The sequence below is a fragment of the Arvicanthis niloticus genome, chromosome 26 (assembly GCF_011762505.2).
Source record: "Arvicanthis niloticus isolate mArvNil1 chromosome 26, mArvNil1.pat.X, whole genome shotgun sequence".
Lineage (NCBI taxonomy): Eukaryota > Metazoa > Chordata > Mammalia > Rodentia > Muridae > Arvicanthis > Arvicanthis niloticus.
In genome coordinates, this window is record NC_133434.1 from 17,252,549 (window position 1) to 17,276,043 (window position 23,495).

General features: G+C 45.1%; 1 protein-coding gene across 1 annotated transcript in view; it reads right to left on the reverse strand.

Annotated features, from left to right (window-relative positions):
* Positions 1-15,010: 15,010 nt before the first annotated feature.
* Positions 15,011-23,495, reverse strand: part of Htr3b (5-hydroxytryptamine receptor 3B) — a 28,791-nt gene continuing 20,306 nt past the window's right edge. Inside the window, exons 7-9 of the mRNA XM_076924457.1 lie at positions 16,297-16,507; positions 16,001-16,183; positions 15,011-15,390 (exon numbers count right to left, since the gene is read on the reverse strand). Of these exons, the coding sequence (XP_076780572.1) occupies positions 15,155-15,390; positions 16,001-16,183; positions 16,297-16,507 (630 nt within the window). The 3' untranslated portion in view covers positions 15,011-15,154. The remainder of the gene's footprint in view (positions 15,391-16,000; positions 16,184-16,296; positions 16,508-23,495) is intronic.

The following is a 23,495-nucleotide window of genomic DNA, read 5'->3' on the forward strand; positions in this document are numbered from 1 at the left end:
GTGACATGCCTGCCATATGGAATAATGTGGCAACTGCCCTGTCTGCTAAATTTGCTTGTCTATCAAATTCCCCCAGGTCTATGGCAGCAATCTTCTTCACACTTATTAATCTGGTACTGCAAGGTGACACAGTGTGACTGGGCTCAAATGATGTACGTCACCTCTCCATCTTCTTTCTCCACTACACAGAAATTATAAAAACCACAATTCATGTTAACTGTTCTCTGGGACCCTTTGCTTAAGGACACTACTCCCATTTGAAAGTGCTCTGCCTCATGATCTAGTCACTTCTAAAAAATATTACCTCCTACAGCTATCACACTGGGGGTTAAGTTCCATCAATATGGATGTTTGAGGGGCACAGACATCCAATCTCTAGTAATACTGAAGTGTCTAACCTTGATATTTTCATGTCTGAGTTGGATGTAGCCATGTATACACTTATAGGCTGTTGTTAGGATTGAATTATACATATATATGTATATATAATATATATAATATATCTTATATAATCATATAATATATATTATATAATCATATAATATGTATATGATTATATAATATATATTATATATTATATATTATATGATTATATAATATATATTATATATTATATATTATATGATTATATAATATATATTATATGATTATATAATATATTATATGATAATATATAATATATATGATAATATATATAATATATAATATATTATATAATATATAATATATAATGTAATATATTATATAATATATAATGTAAAATATATTATATAATCATATAAGATATAATATATAATATATGATATAATATATATTATATATATACATATATATGTGTATATATATGCTAATCAGATGGTTCAGTGTTTAAAGGTACTTGCTGCCCAAGAAAGCCGATGACATAAGGTCAATCCCTGGGACCCACATGGTAGAAAAAGGAAACCAACTCCTTTCAAAGAAGTGAAAGGAAAGAAACACTTTAGCAGAATTAGGAACAGCCAAAAGGGATGGTACCAAGTGTTAGTGTACAGGCAATTCCACTGGCCTGCTCTCAGGGACCTAGCAGTTGCTTCCATCATGACCTGCCTCTGCCAGGTGTGCCAGATGTGTGCTGTAGCCAAAAGGACCGGCCTACCACCCCTGCTCTCTCTGTTCTCTTCCTGTGCCCCTTCTCTCTCCCTCTCTGATCCCTGCTCTCCGCCCTCAGGCCTTTGTTCCCCATCTGTCTGCCTGTCTGCATGTCCGTCTGTCTGCCTCTATTCCTTCTCCAGCTCCCTTTTGTACCATACCTGTTGCATAGCTTAATTTCTCGGGAGTACACCTGACTCGGCTGCCAAGGATTCCCCCACACCACATTATATTTCATAATATCAAGCAGCTATGTAGCCCACACAGTGACCCAACGTGGATTCTGGGAATTAAAATGAGAGAACTGGAAGCAACAGCTTGCTCATGTCTTGAGTGACAATGATTTTCCTCAAAGGTCCCCTTCTTGGACCATCTTACCTAGAGTACTCTCTTAATCTCTCTAAATCCCTTCCGTGTAGGATAATACATAATCTACCCCTTCATCTTGTTTACTAGTCTCTCATCTCTGGAATGTAAGCCCTGCAAGACTGTTGGATTCTCAGAACCTAGAAGACTTGTCACACGGAAGCTGTTCCAGCAATATTCATTGGCTGAACTTGTAAATGGGGAAAGGTTTCCCCTATGGAAGTGTTGCAGCTCTGAAGGGAAAGGTATTCTGGCATCTGGAAGCAAAGAAATACCACAAAGTCACACCACACAACAAATTTCATACAGGAGATTTATTGGAAAAAAAACACAAGAGGGTGGCGGCCTCTGCCCCAATGAGAAACGGCAGAATAGTGAGCAGAAACAGGCTTTGTGTAGGTCTTCTTGGAGGATGGGAGAGCTTTTCAGGATGGCTTGGGATTGGTGGGATTCGGTGGCCTGATCTTGGGGTAAACTCAGGGATTTGGGATTCTGAGGCCTGATTTTGAGCTTTTTCTTTTCCCCTCTGCAGGTCAGAGCTTGGCCACCTGTATCTTGGGAGACTGGAAACCCCTTGAGACACAGGGGGTTTAGAGTAGTCTGGGGACAGAACCTGGCCATTCACATGCTTTGAGGGGCTACAGAAATGAATGTCTGAATCAATGACATCAGAAAGAAAGAAAAGTAAGAGATCCATGCAAATCTATCTGTGTTCTGGCGCTCTTTCTGCCTGCCCTCTTAGGGTGGCCGGTCAACTGAGACAGGAAGGATGCTGATGGCGTTGAAGCTGGGATTATTGACTGCCTCCTCTGGACCTGAGAAGGAATTGGGAAGATACATTTGTTGGATGGCTTTTCTACGGGAGATATAAACAAATATCTATTTACCCACCAACAATAGACCAAACAATTTCATCCAAGTCTCACTTGGTGAACCAATGAGTTTATTGGGCTTGTTCACAGGCACATAGGTGGCTCACAGGCAGCTCCATTACCAAAAAGCCCATGTGGGAGATGAATCTTCCTCCTACTTCCAGAAGGGAAAGTTTTAATTTGAAGGGAAAAGCTACACAATACCCTACCCATCTTTCTCTCATATTCTTCCTGCTTCTTTCTTGATATTCCCTGAGTTTTGGAGAAGGTGAATAGATGTTTGATTATTTTCTTTCATTTATGGCCCCATGTCAGAATAAGAGTCATTTATTTCTTAACAGCTTAACTAGTTATGAGTCTACACCAAAACTACTACCAGCTGAGAGAAAAAAAAGTTTTTCTCCAAGATTAAAGATGACACCAATAACCCATGGGTGTAAACTCAAATATGTAGAAGGCAACTGGACAGGCACATCATGTTTTTTAGACAAATGTCTAGTCCACACTTCACCCCATCTCAGCATTTAAGCAATGTGACGTCCCAGCAAAAGGTCATTCAGATTTCATCTTCAAGACAAGCTGAGTCCTTTCATGACAGCCTCTTGTTTCTTCAGAACTCTGTCTCTGTCTCTGTCTCTGTCTCTGTCTCTGTCTCTGTCTCTCTCTGCTTCTTTCTGTCTCAATCTCTCTGATTTTGTCTCTCTCTGTGTCTCTGTCTGTCTCTGTTTGTCTCTGTCTTCTCTCTCTTTTCCTGTCTCACTATGTAGCTGACTGGCCTAGAACTAACTATGCAGACTAGATGGCCTGGAACTCACAGATCTATTGCCTTTTCCTGACTGCTGGAATTGAAGTCATTTGCCACTGTGCCCAGCTTCTGTGGGTAGTCCTTTTTAATATCCTTACCTACCCTATCCCATAATAAGCATATTTGGTCTCTTTCCCCCGCCTACTTTCCCTTTTGCCCATGCCACGTTACTTCACAGCATAGCACAAGACTGATCTCGCTTGACTTAATTATTGTCTCTTGATACCAATGAAATGTTAGTTCCCTAAGTATGATGATCTCTCTGTGCTTCATCCACTGATGTACCTAAACTGTTTAGAACAGAGACTAGCATACAGTAGATGATTAATTGTAGTGGTTAGCCCGATGCTGTTTGTATTTTAATGCTAATACTGGTTCCTCAAGACCTGGTTGCACCAGAGATGAGAGAGTCCACACAGAGACCCAAGTGACTCTATGTGACCTTGTCCCCAAGTTATTTTTGGTTGGTAAATAAAGATGCTGATGACCATTTGGTTGGGCAGAAGAGACATAGGTGGGGTTTAGGATTCCTGGGCTGGAGGTCAGAGGAGAACCATGGGTGAGGCATGGGATGGGATGGGGGTGGAGGAAGGTGAATGGAGGAGGAGAGTTAGGTGAGTCATGTCAACGTGGCCCTGAGGGTTGGCCAATTGGAATTAAGAGCAGCCTGGATGAAACATAGTAAGTAGTAACTTGGGGTTATCCATAGGAAAGTAGATTCTAACAGCATAGAAGGTAGGTATCCTCCCAACTCTTGTGCTATTTAAGGCTTATTGTAAATAATAAAAGTTGTGTCTTTTATCCTTATCCAGGAACTGAATGATCAAGGTGGAGTAGAAACCCCGAATTGGGATTAAAATTTTTTTACAACAATTATTGACTATTGCATGGTACAGGGCTAAAGGACCACTTGCAGGACCCTGTAGATGTTGGTGACGTGTTCGTTCACTGGTTAATTCTGCAGCACGTTTACTGCTTTGCAGTACTAATTACAAGGCACTGAATGTACACAGGCTCCTAAAGCCTCCACAAGTCCAAACTCTGGATATGGATGTGAAGAGGCCCTATTTTGGAGGCCCTAGTGGGAGCTCTAGACTGTGATTGGCTCTGTGACTGGGTCCTTTGCTGACCATGTCATCTCATAGGCTCCATGTGGAATCATGGGTAATGATTCCCAGGTCCTAATCCCTGGAACCCGTGACTGTTGCCTTTGGTGTTAAACAGGGTTTGTAGTTGTGATTAAGTGAAGGGTTTTCTTTTTTTTTTTAATGAAATATTTATTTATTTTATGTATAGGAGTACACTGTAGCTGTCTTCAGACACACCAGAAGAGGGTATCTGATCCCATTACAGATGGTTGTGAGCCACCATGTGGTTGCTGGGAATTGAACTCAGAACCTCTGGAAGAGCAATCAGTGCTCTTAACCACTGAGCCATCTCTCCAGCCCAAAGTGAAGGGTTTTGAAATGAGATTTTATTCTGGATTATCGCAGTGTCCTAATTTGAATTTAAAGTGTCCACGCTAGCACATGTGTGTACACACCAGGTGGCGGTGCTCTTTTGAGATTGTCTGGCAGGCATAGCTGGAGGAGTAGGATACTGGAGAGGAGAGGAGAGGAGGCTTGAGGCTTAGAGACAGCTCTTCTTCCTGCCACTCCTCTCCTACCTGGCCCAGTGTGAGATTCACAGTGTCACACTGCTGGAAGCAGAGCTTCAAGCCACTCCCACCCAGCCATCCTTCCCCATCGTAAAGGACTGATCCTCTCAAGTTGTTAGCCAAAATAAACATCTCCTTACTTAAGTTGCTTCTTGTATTTATTTTTTAATCCTCCAATTTAATGGACGTGTATAGTATATTTCAAACATCTTCACACACACCCCACTAGCCTCTTATCCCCCTGTTGAGTCTCTTCTTGCCAAGGAGATGCCTTCCACTCTCCTGTCTTTTTGTTCTTGTTTTTAGGGTTGCTTGCATGAGTATAGTTTAGTGGGGGAGTATTAACCAGAGCATAGCTCTCCTGGGGTTACCACAACTCCCTAGGAACATAGACAACTTATCAGTGAATAAAGTGACTCTTCCTCCCCTAGTAACCATTAACTGCCATTAGCCTCTTGGTTAGAGGTTGAACCTCAGTAACCCCGCCTCCATCTCCGGATGGAATGTTGGCAGGCCTTATCTTGTATAGATCTTATGCAAATAACTACAGCTGCTGGGACATTCTTTCTACATTGCCTTCCTTCCAGCATGTTCCATGAACCTTGCACGGGGGTGACACAGATGTCTGGTTTACAGGTTAAGTTGCTTCCTGTCAGGTATTTGATTACAGTGACAGGAAGGTAGCTGATATTCTGGGTCAACCCTAAATGTAACCACAAGTCTCTTCATATGAAGGAGATTTGGAGACAAGGAAGGAGAAGACAGAAGCAGAAGCAGAAGCTGGAGTGAGGAGCCTTGACGAAGCAGGGAGGAGCCACCAGCGAAAAAGTAAATAAAAGGCAAGTGGCCTCTAGAAGGTGGAAAACAGAAAGAACTCGTTCTGCCCTCTTTGCAGAAGGGATCAGTTCTGCCAACACCTTAGCTTTGAAGGATGACACCCAGGTTATCAGAGAATGAATGTGTGCTGTTTTAAGCCACAAAATCTATGGCGATTTATTGAAGTAGTAACAGGAAACTAATTGATTCCACTCCATAGGTAGTCCCATCTCATACCGCCAGCACAAATACCGATTTGTGTGTGTGTGTGTGTATGCTTTTTATTGTTTGTTTGTTTTGAGTTTCTCTGACTTGCTTTCATTGTGATGGTAGTTTGCTTGTGTCTGTTTTTACTTGTTGAGACAGAGTCTCACTATGTATCCCAGACTGCTTTGAACTTGCCGTCTTTCTTCTGTAGCCTCCCAAAATTTGAGATTACAAGCATGTGCTTCTGTACCCAATTCCCAATTCCCCTTTCTTCTTCATCCTTGCCTCTTTGTTTTCTAAAGACAGAGTCTCCTGTGGCCCAAGCTGGTCTGAAACTTGTTATGTCCACCAAGGATGATTCCAAACCTCAAATACCCCTGCCTTTACTTCCCAATTAATACACACTCAATTTGTAGGGTACCAGGGATTAAACCCAGGGCTCTGTGGATACCACACCCTCAACCATGTTTTATACATCAACAGACCTTACATCCTCAGGGTTAGGACCTGACCACAGTACAGCGGCCCAGTGACTGCTAGTCTGTGTAGCCTTGTTCTCTGTCTCAAATGGACTGCATATAGCCAGTGCCTGTAGGTAGCAGTATCTGTACCTAACACCATAGCTGTCATCTTTACCATAATCTTGGAATAGTATCTTTGTCCAGCCACATCTCCATAATGAGAGTCCGATGACCCTTCAATTTCATGCTGCTGCAACACACACACACACACACACACACACACACACACGTACACACGAGTGTACATGCATGCCCACTACTATCCAAAACAGCAAAAGACTCCCAAGCCCATAAGCCCACAATGGTCAGCCCTGTCTCTGCCCAGTGTTCTAGAGAAACCCAGGATGGCAAGGAGAATTAATTCAGGGTAGCAGAAAAGCCAGAGAGCAGGGGAGTATCCAGAAAGATTTCAGGCTGCATGGAGGTCTAAGACCTAGAGTGAAGCCATCTCCTGGAGCCCTGGAAGAGACGACCACATAAAACCTAATGGGTATTTGAAGTATTGCCTGCTGGAGAGGATGGGAACTGGAGAGAGCTTTCATTCTCTCAGGGACCAGAGCAAAGAAGCAGTAACAGGGAGAATGGGTTATTTGGCATCAGGACCTGGTAAGGAAGACCAAGCAGCCACTCAAAGTTATGATGCCTCTTCCTGGTATTTGCCCTAGCAAGGGACAGGAGTGGGGGCAGCAATGAGCCCTGGTTGACACTGGGATTCCTGGGCCCTTCCCACTCCCAGAATGACCTTCACTGAGCCGACACTGTATCAGATGCCAGAGGTGAGGATAGATGGTACCTTATTTCCCTGCAGTCCCAGACTTACCTCCACCCAACATTCTGCTGCTCCTAGCTGTAAGATGGGAGGGGTGTGGTGAACAAGAGGATTACATCGTCAGAGGCAAGAATCATGCATTGGAGGGCAGGGAGGGCCAGGGGTTTTCCCTGAGCAAGGCTGGGAATGGGCTCTGATGCAGTAAGCATTTGATGTGGTGTGTCACGGCCTTATTCCTTGGGGAAAGTGGGTGTTTGCTGTCAGGAGCAGGAGCCAGAGGAAGGGGCCTGATGCACACTCGTTGGCTGCTCCCTTGGACAGCCATCTGCCCACAGCCTATAATTCAGAGGCCCAGCTGCACTGGGTGCTTGACCGATCTGATTGTGAAGAGGGGAGATTACCAAGTGCAGTGCAGTGATTGGCAGGTGCCCCAGGGCCCAGCTGCCCTGGTAGCATAGTGGACTCCAAGTGACACTGTTCTATCTCTGAATGCCTACCTCCCAATTATTCAGGCCTCCCAGGACCCCACAGTCACCTGCAATCCTGTTGTTCCTTGGCACCCTTGATTCCCCCAGAGTAGCATGTGGATGAATGTGCAAACACGTCCCATGGAGAGCTGCTTGAACTCAGCTCATCTGCACTTCTCTGTCTCTCTCTCTCTCTCTCTCTCTCTCTCTCTCTCTCTCTCTCTCTCTCTCTCTCTCTATCTATCTTTCCAGCCTGATGCTGAGGTGCTGAGAAAGAGTCTCAACTGTGCATAGACATTCAGTAAGTCTCAACACCTCAGCAAAGAGCTTTCTAAATTAACAAATGATACGGGAAGCAAGCAACAACAAACCCCGAGGGTCCTAAATGATTTTATTAGCTTGCCTAGAATCTCGAGTGTCTGGTTGGAAATCAAAACACATATTGTAACACTAACCTCTCCCTCCAGTCACACATAAAATCTTGCTTTATGAGATGTCAACTTAAGAGATGCCTCGGTGAATTAAAAGCATGTTTGCAAGCATGAGGACCTGAGTTTGGATCACGCACAGACACATGTATGTGCACACACACATATATGCACACACAGGCACACACACACACACACACACACACACACTATCCATGTAAAACACTGGGAGTGGTGGTACACAGGTGTAGCCCAAGCCCTGGGCAGGACGGGGAGTTCCTGTATGGATAGAAGTCAGAGGATTTCTGGCACTTGCTGCTGGCCAGGAGAGGTGTAGCAACAAATTCCAGGTTCCATGAGAGATTTTACCATCTAAAACTAGGTGAAGAGTGAAAGAAAATGCACGATGTTGACCGCTGACCTCCACACACAAGTGCACACACATCCCCCCACACATGTGCTTGCATACACACACACACACACACACACACACACTTAAAAAAAAGTAAAGGTTAAGGGTACAAGTGCCAGAGTCATTAAGGGTACAAGTGCCAGAGTCATGGAATATCTGAGTACAGTGAGCCATCCAAGGGTATGGATTCTGGATCCAGTGCTCAGAATTGTGGTAGCCTGAATATGGAGTATTTATTCCCTAGGGCTCCATGTATTCATGTCTTGGGCCCTAGCATTGTGGTACTGGAACTTGGTGGAAACTTGAAGAGGCAGAGGCTACTGGAATGTCTTCACATTGCTCTTCTAGAGGACCGGGGTTCAATTCTCAGCACTTACAACTGTCAGTAACCCCAGTTCCAAGAGATCCAACATCCTTGATAGCCTCTATGGGCACCTGGATATATTTATTTATATATCCAGGCAGCCTGTGCCAAACCAGATTTTCATCAGATGAAGTCTGACAGCTTTAAGAAGTACACTGAAGTGAAGCCCAAATGTGATTCTGAGACCCCAAACCTGAGCCCTTTTATGCCACCACTCCTGTCAGATAGAGAGCCCCTTAAAGTCCCTGTGCACTCTGAGTATCTTTCTGGGCAGCTCTGCTGGCACAGGGCCAGGTCCCTAACACACCGAGCAGATGCTCAGGTCACTACTGAGCCAAAGGGTGAATTTGTGTATGAATGAGTTTGATTTGTGGGGTACTGCTCCCCGCAAACAACCCTTCATCTCATGCTTAGTTCAGTGCACATCTGTCTCCTCTGTTGAAGCCAACCATTGAGTTTTGTAGCATGCTACACTGAAGTGTCCAGAAAAGCAGAGGGAAGGGATTCTGTACTTCTGGAACCCTCAGAGCAGGATGAAGGACCACCACTTTTACATTATGTACGCTGGTGCTTTGACATCTAGGGTCCTTCTGATGCACGAGAGACTGTTCTCCAAGAATGGGCCACTCCATAGATATGGTAGCTAGCCTGCAAGCATATTGTCCAAATATGAGCCAACTGATCCAAAGCCCACCCCCTGTCTCTGCAACCCTCTTATGAGTTCCTATGCTTTAGATGGTGGGCACCTGCTCTACTCGCCCCAAAGTCTAGTGTCCGACCACTAGGGACAGCCTTCCTGACACAGCCATGAATATCATTCAAAGCCAGTACTAAATCTATGTCCCTTGACTCCTCTATTTCTTTTTACAGAAATCACAGTTAAGGCTCTTGTCTTTGTCTTCAGCGCCTGTGATGAAACTCAGCATTTTCTGGGATAGACTACCCCCTCTCTACAAGGACATAGTGTGGCTCCCGTTCATGAGAAGTGCACAATAAAAGGTCTTTCCTGATAGTAAGATTCTTGATCTGCTAATCATACTTTTTACTAATACAGTGTAGCATTTATTTAACAAATATTTATTAATCTACCTTGTGTGTGTGTGTGTGTGTGTGTGTGTGTGTGTGTGTGTGTGTGTGTGTGTGTTCTGGGTAGATGGATGCACATTGCACATATCTGGAAGGCTGCAGAGGTCAGAAGATAGAGTCATATGCCCTGACACTGGTGCTATGAATGGTTCTGAATGAGTACCATTTTTAATTACATAGTTGTCCCCTGCAAGAGCACTAAGTCCTCTTAGCCCTTGAGCTCTCTCTCTTTCACCCCAGTGACACTTACTGATAAGACAAGACATCACCATGCAGCCCAAGTGGACCTTAGAAACCTGCTTCTGTCTCCTCCTACTGAATGCTGCGGTCACACATGTGCGTTACGGTGTCCAACATAGTATTCTGTATTTTAAAGCAGAGGTAAGGGGCTGGCTAGGTAACACAATGGCTAATGAAGCCTGTTGTGAGGTCTGACAACCTTAGTTTAACCTGTGACACACACACACACACACACACACACACACAAATAAAATAAAATAAAACAAGTCTAGAGCACAAGATGTCTCCTCCTAGTTCATAGACTCTATGGATTTTTTTGTTGTTGTTATTTGTTTTTTGTTTTGTTTTGTTTGTTTGCTTGCTTTTGATACACTATTGAGTAAAATGAGTGTCATAGAAAGGAATCATGCTGGCTCTGGCTTTGGACGTACCTGTCATACTGCTCAGCTCTCCCAGGGATGGAACCTTCCAGACTGAAAGTTTGGTATGAACTTGTTCTGCTGCACTTGTGTGCCGTCATGGCTTAACTCTAAAGGAGCATGAAGGAATTGATGCAGATGGAGAGAACCGCATGTATTTGGGTGGGCAACATCCAGGAAGATGGCTTTGGGAAGGAAGAATTCAGTGGGGAATTTGGATGATATGAGGACAGAACAATAGGGAACTTAGATAAATTTCTGCTAGTGTACCATCTACCAGATTCCATCTTGCTTCTCAAAAGGCTCAAAAGGCGAGGGGATGGAGCTGCCACAAGACTGACCTGGGAAGAAGAGGAGGAGGAGGAGGAGGAGGAGGGAGAAGAGGAGGAGGAGGAAGCGGTGGAGAACAACAACAACAAAAAGAAAAGAAGAAGAAAAAGAAGGCTTTTACTGGACCTGGAGCTGAGAAGCCAAGACTCCCCAAGGAAACAAGGAAAGAAAACCTGCCGGCAGCACCTGCTTTTCCTGGCTCTCTGTCTGGAGTTCTGCAAAGAGGATGAGTGAGTGACTAGGAGGACCAGGAACAGAGTGGACCAAAGGCTGCCTGTCCACGCATAGCCTGGTCCCCACTGATACTGAGGATGGCCAGTAACCCCATTTGGCTCAGGTGGGTCATAGGTCTGTAGAACTGAATACTAAGAAAGGACAGGTAAGAAACTAAGGTAAAGGTAAGAAAGTGGCTCCCTCCACGCGAGCCCATACTGCTTACTGCCTACAGCCCAGCAGTGTCTTCCAGCCCCTGCAGAAAGCCGAGCTGTGATTCCCTCTTTATGGCCTCTGCCAAATGAAGCACAAATTTAACTACATCACTTCCCCAACAGGACAGGGGAGAGGATGGGGATGTCATGCTGGGCTCCTTCAGCCCCCTAATCTAATCACTGGTGTGGGTCATTTCAATTACGGACAGCAGAGAGCAGTGGGGGACATAGCTGCTCATAAAAGCCTCCATGCTGGGGCTCAGCTAATTATGAAGTTTTCACCGTCTCTGCAGGTAAATAACTCAGAACTGAGCAGTGGCAACATCTAAGGAGCCAGAGCCAGGAAACTGAACGGGACATAGACAAGACATAAGAGTAGATACCGGTTTAGACAAGCTGACAAAGAGAATCGGGTGGGGTCCCTGGAGACAGAGTGGGGCTGCAAGGGATCAAAGGAGTCCAGTCCTTCCCAGAGTAAACATACACAAGACCTGGAGTGTGTCCTGGGTGACTGCCCACCATACAAGGACTCTGTCTTGGAGCCATACTCCTTTCCTGGCTATTGTGTGTTTTCTGACTCTCACGTTCTTACCCAGGTAGTGGGGTCACATGAGACTTGGCTGTGGATGGAGATTTCAATGTTCAAAAGCTCAGCTTCTTTTTCTACTCCTGCTCTAGAGTGTCTTTAAAAGGCGGTAGGGGTATCCTTGGAGGCAAGGGACACTTTCTGTCACCTCATTACTTGCAACACAAAAGGGCTGGGGATCTAGCTCAGTTGGCAGGGAGCTTCCCTAACCGATGGAATGCACAGGCCCTCAGTTTATTCTACATACCATATAAAAACAGGTGTGGTGAAGCATGCTTATAATCCCAGTGTTTAGGAGGTAGAGGCGGGAGGATCAGAAGACCAAGGTCATCCTCAAATACACAGCAAGTTCAATGTGAGGCGGACTGCGTGAGACCACTATCTTTAAAAAAAAAATCAAGATAGCAAAACGAACAAAAAGACAGATGACCATGCTTAGGGAGGTCACCACAGCAGGGAGAGTAGGATGAAGCAGAAGCTAGCCCAGGGGACCTGGCTAGCCCAGGACCCCTGAGCTTTTTTTCTTTGTATTCAAGACATCACCCCGGAGCTGCAATTTCTTAGATTATGGGGGACAGCAGATGGCAGGAGCAGGCACAGCTGGGAGAATCCCATCTTTGTTCTGTTCCTCGGTTTCCTTCGTCTCCGAAACAAAACTCACGAGAAGGATGAGTGTGTGGAAGGGCTGAGCTAAGGCTGTTCTGTAAACCAGGCTGCAGGCCACGATGGGTGTTTCTTCCAGGGCAGAGCACACTGTCCAGGGAACACCACAGAGCCATGTGATCATAGCGCTGCTGCTTTGGGCTGCAGATCTGGCCCTGGGACTACCAGCTGGTATCAGGGCTGTGGGACTCTAGCCAGAGGGAGTCTACTTAGATCTCACCTTCCACCAGGGAAGAACTGTTTCTTAAAGGATATTATTAAAGAGCCTAGGTGATAGTAAAGTGAGCTAGCCAGGATGTGGAATGGCAGTCTCTTTCAGGTCCCTCTACTAGAAAGGAGACAGTTGATGGCCTCAGCCCTTGAACCTTAGATCCTATAATAAGACCACTCACTCCCTGGGAGAAGCTGAGTCTATACTTGAATGCTGACAGAGCTGCTAGAAATCAGACCCCACACCAAAAGCTCTAGGCCAGAACCTCTCTCTCTTTCTATTGATGGCAGGCGGTCCCTTGTTTATATTGTCATCTGTTATTGACTTTTTGAAATGTCATTAAGTTGTTTCATTTTGCTCTCAGAAGTCTGTGACATGGAGATAGTAAATATTTATGGCATCAATTTCAAGTAAGTCAAATTGTGGTCTGAGAAATGAAGTTCAAGCTCCCCTGGGTAAACAATGATGGACCAGACCTCCTGGCTCTGGCTCCTCCAGCACGCGCTTAGGAAGGAGGAAATGCCACAGCCATGCCTTTCTGACTTCCCCCTCTGATAACAGGGGAGGAAGTGGAGAAGGGCAGGGTCGATGTAGAGGATAACAACGCTATAGAGGCAGAGGAGGTCAATGGTTAAAAAAAAAAAGGAGGAAGTGAAGAAGGAAACAGGTGGAGTTTGCATGGACACTTCCTGTTCGCAAACTTTTTTCGTTCCCCATTTCATTAGCGGCAGCAGCGGAATTTCATGGACAATTGGCGCTGAGCACTAACTGGGAGGTAATGAAAGAGGGGGTGCAGGTAAAGGCTGTTGGAATTTAAATTCTTTTTCTTCAGGGTGGGGATGGGATGGCAGATTTTTTTTTAAAGGCAATTTTAGTCCTGGAATAGGTTTCTAGAAAACAGCTTTGGACTTTCATGGCCTGTGCTGGAAGCACCAGGATGTATAATGTCTCTAAGCCTTGCTGTGTCGTTCTGCCCACTGGCCTTCTGAGGACCACCCTCAGTGATGGATAGAAATGTGGATGCCCAGGGAACTGGATGTCTGACCACCTTCAGTAAGTGGTAGGGATGTGGATGCCCAGGGAATGGGATGTCTGGCCTTGGGTAGATTTTTTTTTCCCTCTGACTTGGGAAAGCACATCAGACACTTGTCCATCAAGCAGTGAGCTAGAATGAAGTGTTTTGTGATTATTACTGCAGAATGCCCACATGTGGAACTCTAGGGACCCGGACTAAGTGTAGGGGGAAGCAGGAAGAGCAAACCGAAAACAGGAAGCCCACATTCACAGCAAAGACTCCAACCAGAAATCCCCTGTTGGTAGCAGGCAAGTCTCAAATTTATTTTCATCATCTATTATGTACTTTTCAAGATGCCGTTGAGCTCTTGGCTTGATTTTGCCCTCATAATTCTATGATATGGAGAGAGTAAATATTAGCAGCCCCTGTTTTAAATAAGGCAAACTGAAATGAAGTCTGAGGTTTCTTAAACAAACAGTGATAGAACCAGGCTCGGCGGCAGGGGCTGGAAGCATGTGGCCTATTGGATAATCTCTCTCTGACTGCCTGTCTGTCAGCCATCTGTTTTTCCCTCTTTCTCCTCATATACACTCATGCATTAAAGAGGCTACCAGCTGGGCGGTGGTGGCGCACGACTTTAATCCCAGCACTTGGGAGGCAGAGGCAGGCGGATTTCTGAGTTCGAGGCCAGCCTGGTCTACAGAGTGAGTTCCAGGACAGCCAGGGCTACACAGAGAAACCCTGTCTCAGGGAAAAAAAAAAAAAAAAAAAAAAAAAAAAGAGGCTACCAAATATTTAAGGGGAGGATATAAGGCATCATGAGACCAAAGACAGAATTGAGGAGATAGAGCTATGTATTAATGGTCCTGGAGGATTGAAGCTGGTTTGAGCAGGGCTTAAGCCAAGTTGACATATAGACTGTTGAAGCAGAATAAATCAAGTGATATATTCTGGGCATGGTGGCACAATATATGCAATCTTAGCCCTTGGAAGGTAGAGGCTGGAGTATCAAGGGTTCAAGGTTAGCCTGGACTATAAGAGACCTGGCTTCAGAAATCTAAAAACAATTTTTGCTTAAACCCAAGTGTATGCAGTTGCTGATGGTTCAGAGAGTGAAAGCTTGCTTGTTGCTGCATACTCTATTCTATTTATACATCTTTATTATGAACATATATGTTTACTAGTTCAGTCACTAGCCAATAAGATGCTTGTGTCTGTAGTCACTGAAAAGAAACAATAGCATTCTGGAGGCATTTTTTTTTTAAACCTACCCACCCCTTCCTCTTCAAACCCTCTCCAAACACTGTTCAGCTTTTCCTATATGTTATGACCCCCATATTAAGTGAGACCAGCAGTCTCCATTGTCACATCCTGCTCCACAGTGCCCAGAGAGAGCATAAGGTGACAGTATAGAGCCCCAGCACGGCAAGGTAGATTCGGAAGAGCAGCTGATCAAAGTGGTACAGGACGGCGAGCCATTCCACCTCCTTCTGGTAAACCTGATCTCGAGTTCGGAGAGAGTTGTTGATGGATTGGAGCTGGAACCAGAAATCCTTCAGAGTATCTGATGGGACCTGGTGTTCCTGACAGACCGGGGACTCTGTGTGATAGAGGGAAACACTTTGAATGAACCAGGAGCTACTTGCTCTTATTCTTTAAGGAAAAGTCTTTGCTGGAGTTGGGGAGTCTCACCCTGCCTGGTTAGAAGGGCCACAGCTTTGCTGAGGGAATGCCCAGGGAACATGGCAGAGATGCACTACGTCGAGGAGTGTGTGGAGGAGGCTGCATCTATCTAGGAGATTTCCTGAGCTAGGATGACTCTTAAAGTTCTTTGTATAAAGCAACCAGAACCCAACTCTTCATATTCGTCCCGACCTTTGTGTGTAGTGTGTGTGTGTGTGTGTGTGTGTGTGTGTGTGTGCTTATATACCAGAATTCTACAACTTTTGAGTTTATGCCTCTTGTGGAAATGAAGCAAACTAAAGGTAATGAAAGATCTGACCTTCGAACTAAAATGACCTCCAGCAGGAGGTATCTTCAGTTCATAGAAGAAATCTCAAACACAGAACAGGAGCTTTAAAGCACATGTTTCCCATCATTCACTCAGTCCAGGCATGGTCTGATGCCTCCCCAGTATAACCAGGTTCTTAGCATAACAAAGCAAGCAGCCAGCCAAGAACTGGATGGGGGTATCAAGGCTACGCACAAACCTGTGGCCTCAGCACTTGGAGCCCCGAGGTACGATCTAGACTCATTGGCATCAGAGTCCCCTCGAAGGCACATAAGAGGCCGTTCTTGCCCACTGTGCCGCTCCTCATAGAGGAATTTGATCAACAAGATGGATTTGGACAAACTGAGAACCAGGAGGGCCATGCAGACGGTAAAGAAGACCCCTGTGGAAGGACCAGAGAAGAGAAAAGGGGGTTAGCAGTAGTCTTCCATCTGACATGCAGATCTTGGCCAGGAATGGTCTAGGAGGGTGTCAGGTGACACTGGGGCTGCTTACCAATCAGAGACGTGCACCCTGCGCTTCTTGGCACCTCATCAGACATGTTGACCTTGAAGACTGTATAGCCCACTAGCACATTGGTCTTGAACACAATTCTTGCACGGCAGTTGGGGGGCAAGTAGAAGCTTCCCAGGTCTACGAGCATCAGGAAGATGCTAGGAATCAAGAGGCTCACAACATAGGCCAACGGACATCTGCGAATCACTACCTGGCAGGGAACAAGGGACCTTTCCAGTCTAAGTAGAAGACCTAACATTTGACTGAGCACATGTCACTTAAGTCCCACCCCTCGTGCATGATGAAAAATGACTATGTGGGAAACCAGCCAGGTGTGCTGGTAAATGCCTATAACCTCAAAATTTACAGAGCTGAAGCAGGAGGATTGCTACTTGTTGGAAGCTAGCCTGGACTACATAACAAGACTCTCTCTCTCTCTCTCTCTCTCTCTCTCTCTCTCTCTCTCTCTCTCTCTCACACACACACACACACACACACACACACACACACACACAAACACACACACACACACACACACAAACACACACACACACGGCTATTTTGTGGTTCAAAAAGATAGAAAGGTAAATTTTCAATAAACCTAACAATGCTGTTGTGTGTGCCTGTGTGCACAGATACACGTCTATGCAGACACATGCAGAAACCAGAGCAGGGTGTCAGGTGCCCTCCTTTATCATTCTCTGCATCATTGCCTGAAACAGGGCATCTCAGTGAACTAGAAGTTCAGTACTTGACTAGCTAGCTTGTGAGTTCTCTGGCCCATCTCTGCCCCCCCAGTGCTGGGGTTATAATTGGGGGTGTAGCTCAGTTGATAAAGTGCCTTCTAACATGTATAAAGCCCTGGGTTCTATCCCAGTACAGCATAAACTGGAAGTGTTGGTACACACCTGTTATCCAAGCATTTGAGAGGCAGAGGCAAGAGAATTAAGGTCCCATCTCTGAGGTGGTCATTTCCCTCATGGCTATTAATAAGCCCTCTCTTGAGGTAAAGCTATCTCATGAATAAAGCCTGATGGAGCAAACCAGCATCCACATTCATCCCTTAGCTGTTGAATTTGGACCAACATTCTTTTTTTTTAAGATGTATTTATTTACTTTATGTATGTGAGCACATTGTCCCTGTCTTCAGACACACCAGAAGAGGGCATCAGATCCCATCACAGATGGTTGTGAGCCACCATGTGGTTGCTGAGAACTGAACTCAGGACCTCTGGAAGAGCAGACAGCGCTCTTAACCGCTGAGCCATCTCTCTAGCTCTGGACCAGCATTGTTTAACAGCTCCAATTTTTTTAGGTTTGCCAGACAATGTGACACTTGACTGCTTTCTATGTGTTAGATCATGTGCTGGATGCTTTTACACTTGTTATATTATTTGTTTTCTTTTCATTTACAACATGTAGGGTAGATAACAGCCTCTATCTCATAGATTTTTGAAGCATTGCACCCTTAAGTAAGTTGAGTCAGTGGCTGAACTGTGATGTAACCCCTCATCTTCTGATTCCTAGTGCTTGTCAGCTACAGCCTAGCTACAAATCCGGCTCTGCCCAGCTATTGGAGAGGAGACAGGACTTCTCTGAGAAAAATAATACAAAGAAATGAGCACAAACACAGAGGAGGTATAGAGCCTGGTGATGGGGGGCAGGTTGTCTAGGGGAGTCTACCACACACCTTGTTGATGAGAGCTGAGGCTCCCTTGCCATCAGATCCGGGAACATGTCCCGATTCAGTGGAGCTTGACAGGCCAGAGCTGTTTGGTGGGTTGTAGTCTGGCTGTTGTCTTCCACATTAGACATAATTGGCTGCAAATATCTATACCAGTGCAACACACATTGCTTTGCAATAATTTGGTTGAAACGCATTTCTATCAAAGTGCAGTCAACAAGAAAAAAAAGCCCGCAATGAACCATCATCATCCTGCATCTCTGTTGGCTGTGATGAGGTAGGTATGAGACACAGTGGTGGGAGGAAGAGCGCTAAGTGGCCAGAGGCCCAGAAGGCTTTATGTTGTGATCCAACCTGGGATGCTGGTGATCTGGCCTCTTAGAGTGCGGGATGAAGGGATCATACCTGCTTGGGTGGAGGGAAAAAGTGGGATCACCCTGGAAGACTTCATAGCAGAGATTGCATGAGGTGGGAGAAAAGTCTATGAATATCACCCCAAAGACAAGCATAAGGCATGTCAGTTAAGTAGGAAGAACCCAGATATGTAGTCAAGGAAACAGAGCCTATGTATGGAAACCTGTATAATTCTGCATGCAACTGTCAGCCTCTCCATGATTCAATTTCTTCTTGCTTTTGTGTGTGTGTGTGTGTGTGTGTGTGTGTGTGTGTGTGTGTGTGTACATATGGGAGAGGTATGTGTGTACACATGAACATGTGTGTGTAGAGGTCAGAGAGCAACTTTAGGTGTTATTACCAAGGAACCATTTGTCATTGGCTTGAAACTTACAAAGTAGACCAAGCTAACTACCTCGGGAGCTCCAGGGATCTGCCTGTCTCAACCTCCCTAGTGCTGGGATTACAAGCGCACACAGCCACACCAGCTTTTCATGTTCTGGGAATTGAACTCAGGTACAAGTCCAGCAGTATACCAACTGAACTATTTCCTCAGCCCCTCCCCCTTCCTTTTAAAGAAACAAGATGGTTTTGCCTTGCCAAACAACCCAGGTACGGTTGAACTGCTGTCCTTCTAAATCAAGTTCTGATATAATTAGCACAGGCAAAGACGATTCCCCTCCACCCGATGCAGACAGAAAACATAAATCTAGGCTAAAACCAAGGGCGAGTGAGTGGTATGGTTTCTTGAAGACCCTGGTTTCAAAGAAAGTATAGATTTATCAGACAAAGGTCCCCAAGAGTCCAGGTGGAGGGAGGTCTGAGAAGACTTATGAAGTTTATGGGCTTTTGACCTGTACATATACACATGGTCTTGAATTTGGAAGGATCTTTACTAGGTCTCAGTAGAAGCTGAAAGCAGAAAGATACAGGTATTCCACTAGGTAATTAGCTTCTGCTGTGGCATAAAACAAAGAAATTTTCCTATTTCATCTATCTTACAAAACTGGAAAGCTGATTATGCCTTCTAGAAGATTCCAATCTATTCTGTCCTTAGCAAAGATACAACCACTTCTAAGAGAAACTAAATAGCACCACAGTTTGGAGTTTCTTCTAAAACAAAGGCCCTATTTTGCTCTTTGTTTTAGAATCAATGCCTCCTAAGGATTTAGTTCATGCTCCCATATTAGCCTGGTACAGCCTTAAAAAATGAAGAATAAACCAAATCTCTAATTTTATTGTTTTCTGAAATTTGTATTGTTACCTCAGCCAGTCTTCAGCTTTTCCTTTGTTCAGCAAACATTAAGCATGAAGAGACTGCTGACAAGCTACTGTAAATACTGGAGACTTAGTGCCATGAGCGGGACCAGTCCCTATTCTTGCCTGGTCCTCTGTAAATACTGGAGACTTAGTGCCTTAAGGATAACCAGTCCCTGCCCTTGCCTGGTCTTCTGAGTTCAGGTGCCAGACTTTGATGGCTAGTGAGTCTGTAGGCAGAAAAGAACCTCTGTCCAGAATGAACCAAAACCAGAGTCCCTCTCTCATTTCCATGATGACAAATGAAGACTTCTTCCTAAGCTTAGGTGCTATTTTATGCAGTGCTAGAGACTGAGCCTAGGGCTTCCTGCATGCTAGACAAATAAATACCCTACCAACTGAGCTGTACCTCCTTGGGCAGATTTTGATGTCTATGTTAGACACCAAGAGCCTACACTTTTCTTATTTCTCTCTAAAACTTATATGCCTGGCATTGTCCTAGTTAGTTTTAACTGACAATTTAATACAGCCAAGAGTTATCTGGGAGAAAAATCTTGACTGAGGAACTGCCTAGATCAGATTGGTTTATGGCCATGTCTTTGGGAGATTGTTTTGATTATTACTTGATGCAGAAAGGCCCTGCCCATTATGGGCGGCACCATCCCTAGGCAGGAAGTCCTGGGCTGTATAAGAAGGCTAGCCAAGCATGAGCCTAGGAATGAGCAAAGCGTAGTGCAAGCACTGTTCCTCTAGAGTTTTGCTTTATGTTCCTGCCTTGCATTCCTACCCTGACTTCCTTTGATGATAGAATGTAACCTGGAAACGTGAGCCAAATAAACTCTTTCCTCCCCAAGTAGCTTTTGGTCACAGTAATTTACCCTGGCAACAGAGATCAAATTCCAACCGTCATTGAGCCCGAGAAGACAGATGTTCACTGAACTACATCAGAGTTTGTTACTGATGCTACTTTTAGTTCCAATAGAATAGGGGGTGACATTAGCCCAAATGGGGCCATCCCACTGGGGTCGGTCTTCATGTGGACCTTCTCTCATAAATCACATAAGAACCAATGACTCCTGCTTCTGCGAGGGGAATGTGCCACCTGCTCGGTATGACACTATTCTCTGTAAGCCTGCCCTACCTAGAGCTCATCATTCCTAATGGACTAAAGGAGCTGGTGCCTTTAAATTCCACAGAAAAGGAAGCAAAAGCACTTTAGTTTCAGTCTGTGTTCTCCATTAGACACCCTTCAGGTGTTAGCAATATTATGCCACAATTTCATTATCCATTAAAGCCAGGTAATAATAAGTACACAAAGGTATTTGGAGCCTATTGATGTTAATGAAAGAGATCAATCTAATTCAGAATGTGTGTGTGGAGAGCTCCTTGGAGATGGGATAGACCCCAAGGTTAGCCTCTAACTGCCTCCTTGATGGTAGACCCCACCAGTACTCAATTTTGCATGACCGTCTTTATGACATACTTGGAATTTTGACGCCCAGACTCCCGCTTCATACAGAAGCTCATTTTCCTCCCCTTCCGAGTCCTTCCTAATACCCCCAGTTTGGAAAGAATGGGAAAGTTGCTGCCATTTAAGTGAGAGTCTTGCACATGAGTGAGGGCTTTGGGGATGTGGACTGTGGGTTGGGCTGGATTAAGTGGAAGTTTGTGATTCTCATATTGGTTGAGCGTCCCTAGGAAGATTCTAGAGCTTAAGATTCCTCCCCCATCTCTTTCCTCCCACCTCCTCCTTGGAAGGCCAGCCTGTCAAGTGTGAGCCTCAGTCACGTCATTGGTAAAGGACTCTGAAGGATGCCAGAAAGCCTTGGATGCTAAATTTGAAGCATTCAATGGACATTTCAACAAAATCGCCCTTATCTAGAAAAGGCATGAAAATCATGTTAGAAAAAGAGACTGAGCAGGGTATCTCTGTTTCCCTAATCTCCTTTTCATTTCCCAGTCCTACGTGAGTTCCCTTTGCCTGGTGAGTCCCTTGCCATCCAAAATGACTTCTCTATTTCCTTCCTACTTCTGCCCACTCTTGCAAGGTCATACAGAAATTGAATGTCCATCCTGCTGTGTTCTGGAAACCAGCACCTCCACTATGTATTGGAAGTAATCTCGTCTCCCATGGCTGTTGGATTGGGTCCCAGGCTGTACACAAACACCCTTGCAGACAGAAGAGCTTTGTCGGGACCCCCTGTGGAATGTAACTGGATTCTAAAGTGGCAGCAGTGCCCTGTGATACGCAGTATGTGTCCCAGTACTAGTGGCTATGGGTATGGTCTCTGGAGCTAATGGCATCTGGAGCATTTGATGCCAGATAAACAGTAGCCGTGTGTGTGTGTGTGTGTGTGTGTGTGTGTGTGTGTGTGTGTGTGTTCATGCGTGTGTGCACGCACATGCACACACATGACATGATGGTACATTTTGAAGAGATGGTACATTTTGTCTCTCTTGCTTGTTCCAACTGTCCCTAGCTCTGCCTGAGACACAGTGAGTAATTAGATTAACAAGAAGATGGTCCTTTGCTGTCAGGACACCAGTGAGCTCACTCTTAGCACAGAGTTGGACTCCAAATACTACAGTACCAGCCAGGAGCTTTTGTATGACACCGGGATACCTTGGATGCTAAATTCAGAATGTCTTCCATGATATTAGAGAACAATGAAGCCAGGCATGGGACACATGGCAACCATGGGGGAGGATAGAGGTTGGGAGATGGAAACCAGTGAGGGTTCTGGAACATGGCAAGTCTTTCCAAAGCCGCAGGATCACTTCTGAGTCAAGTTGATACGATTCGTGACTTTACTAGGGATTCTTTGGGGAGTTGGTTCCAGAGAACCAGGTGAAAATCAGCCATGCCAGGTCACCCACCTTAGCCCCCAGGGCAAAGGCACCTTGGAGAAAAACTTCCAGGCCATGAAGTCAAATGTACATGTTTCTTCTTCCAAGACAACATTGTGGAAACACCTTAACAGGGAAGAATGTAGCCATGAAGTGGGAAGAGGCGATGTGGCAAAGAAACTGGACAGTGGTTCCTATGCGCAGGGATACCTCCCACGAAGCTGCGCCTACCTTCTCTCCTATTCCAAACAGACCCTGCTGCGCTCCAAATAAATAAATAAATAAACAAATAAATAAAAGCTAAGATTTAGGGGAAAGAATGACACATAATTGGAAAGAGAGAGAGAACAAATACAGGGGCACACACACACACACACACACACACACACACATACCCGTTTACCTACTGCCTCTCGCCTTGGCCTGTCTCCGTGCAGTGCAGGTAATGATGTGTGTAGCACGCCGTGGAGTGCTTGGTAGGTGACTGGTTCCACCTTGCACGTGCCATTCCCTCACATTTCCCTTTAATGTTCTCCATTATTTGGGCTGCATTAATAATGTTTGCAGGCTGATATCTTTAAAATTAATGAGGTGTTTACTCTTAGCCAAGAAACTCATTGAAATCAAATTTTTTTTTAAAATAAAAAAGCGTTCTTTCCCCCCACCCTCTTTTTCTTACTGAAAACGAGTGGACAGGAACTGGGGATGTGGTCAGTGGTTGTCTGCTTGCCTAACACGAGAGAGGGCCTTGTTCAAGCCCTAGGATCACAAAACAAAGAAGAGTGGGCACACAATGGACACATCATTAAATTCTGAGTCAGAAAGAACTCTGGTCCCGAATCTCCTGCTCTGTGAGTAAAGTGTTGTAATGGCTGCCTATCCATGGGCTGGCCACAAGGGAGGCTCAAATTCCAGTGCTTTAAGGCCTAAGTTTAATGGACATTTTTCTAGAAAACACCCACCTTCCTATCAATGAAGGCCACTCATGCCCTCAGTCACGGTTAATCCCACTCTGACT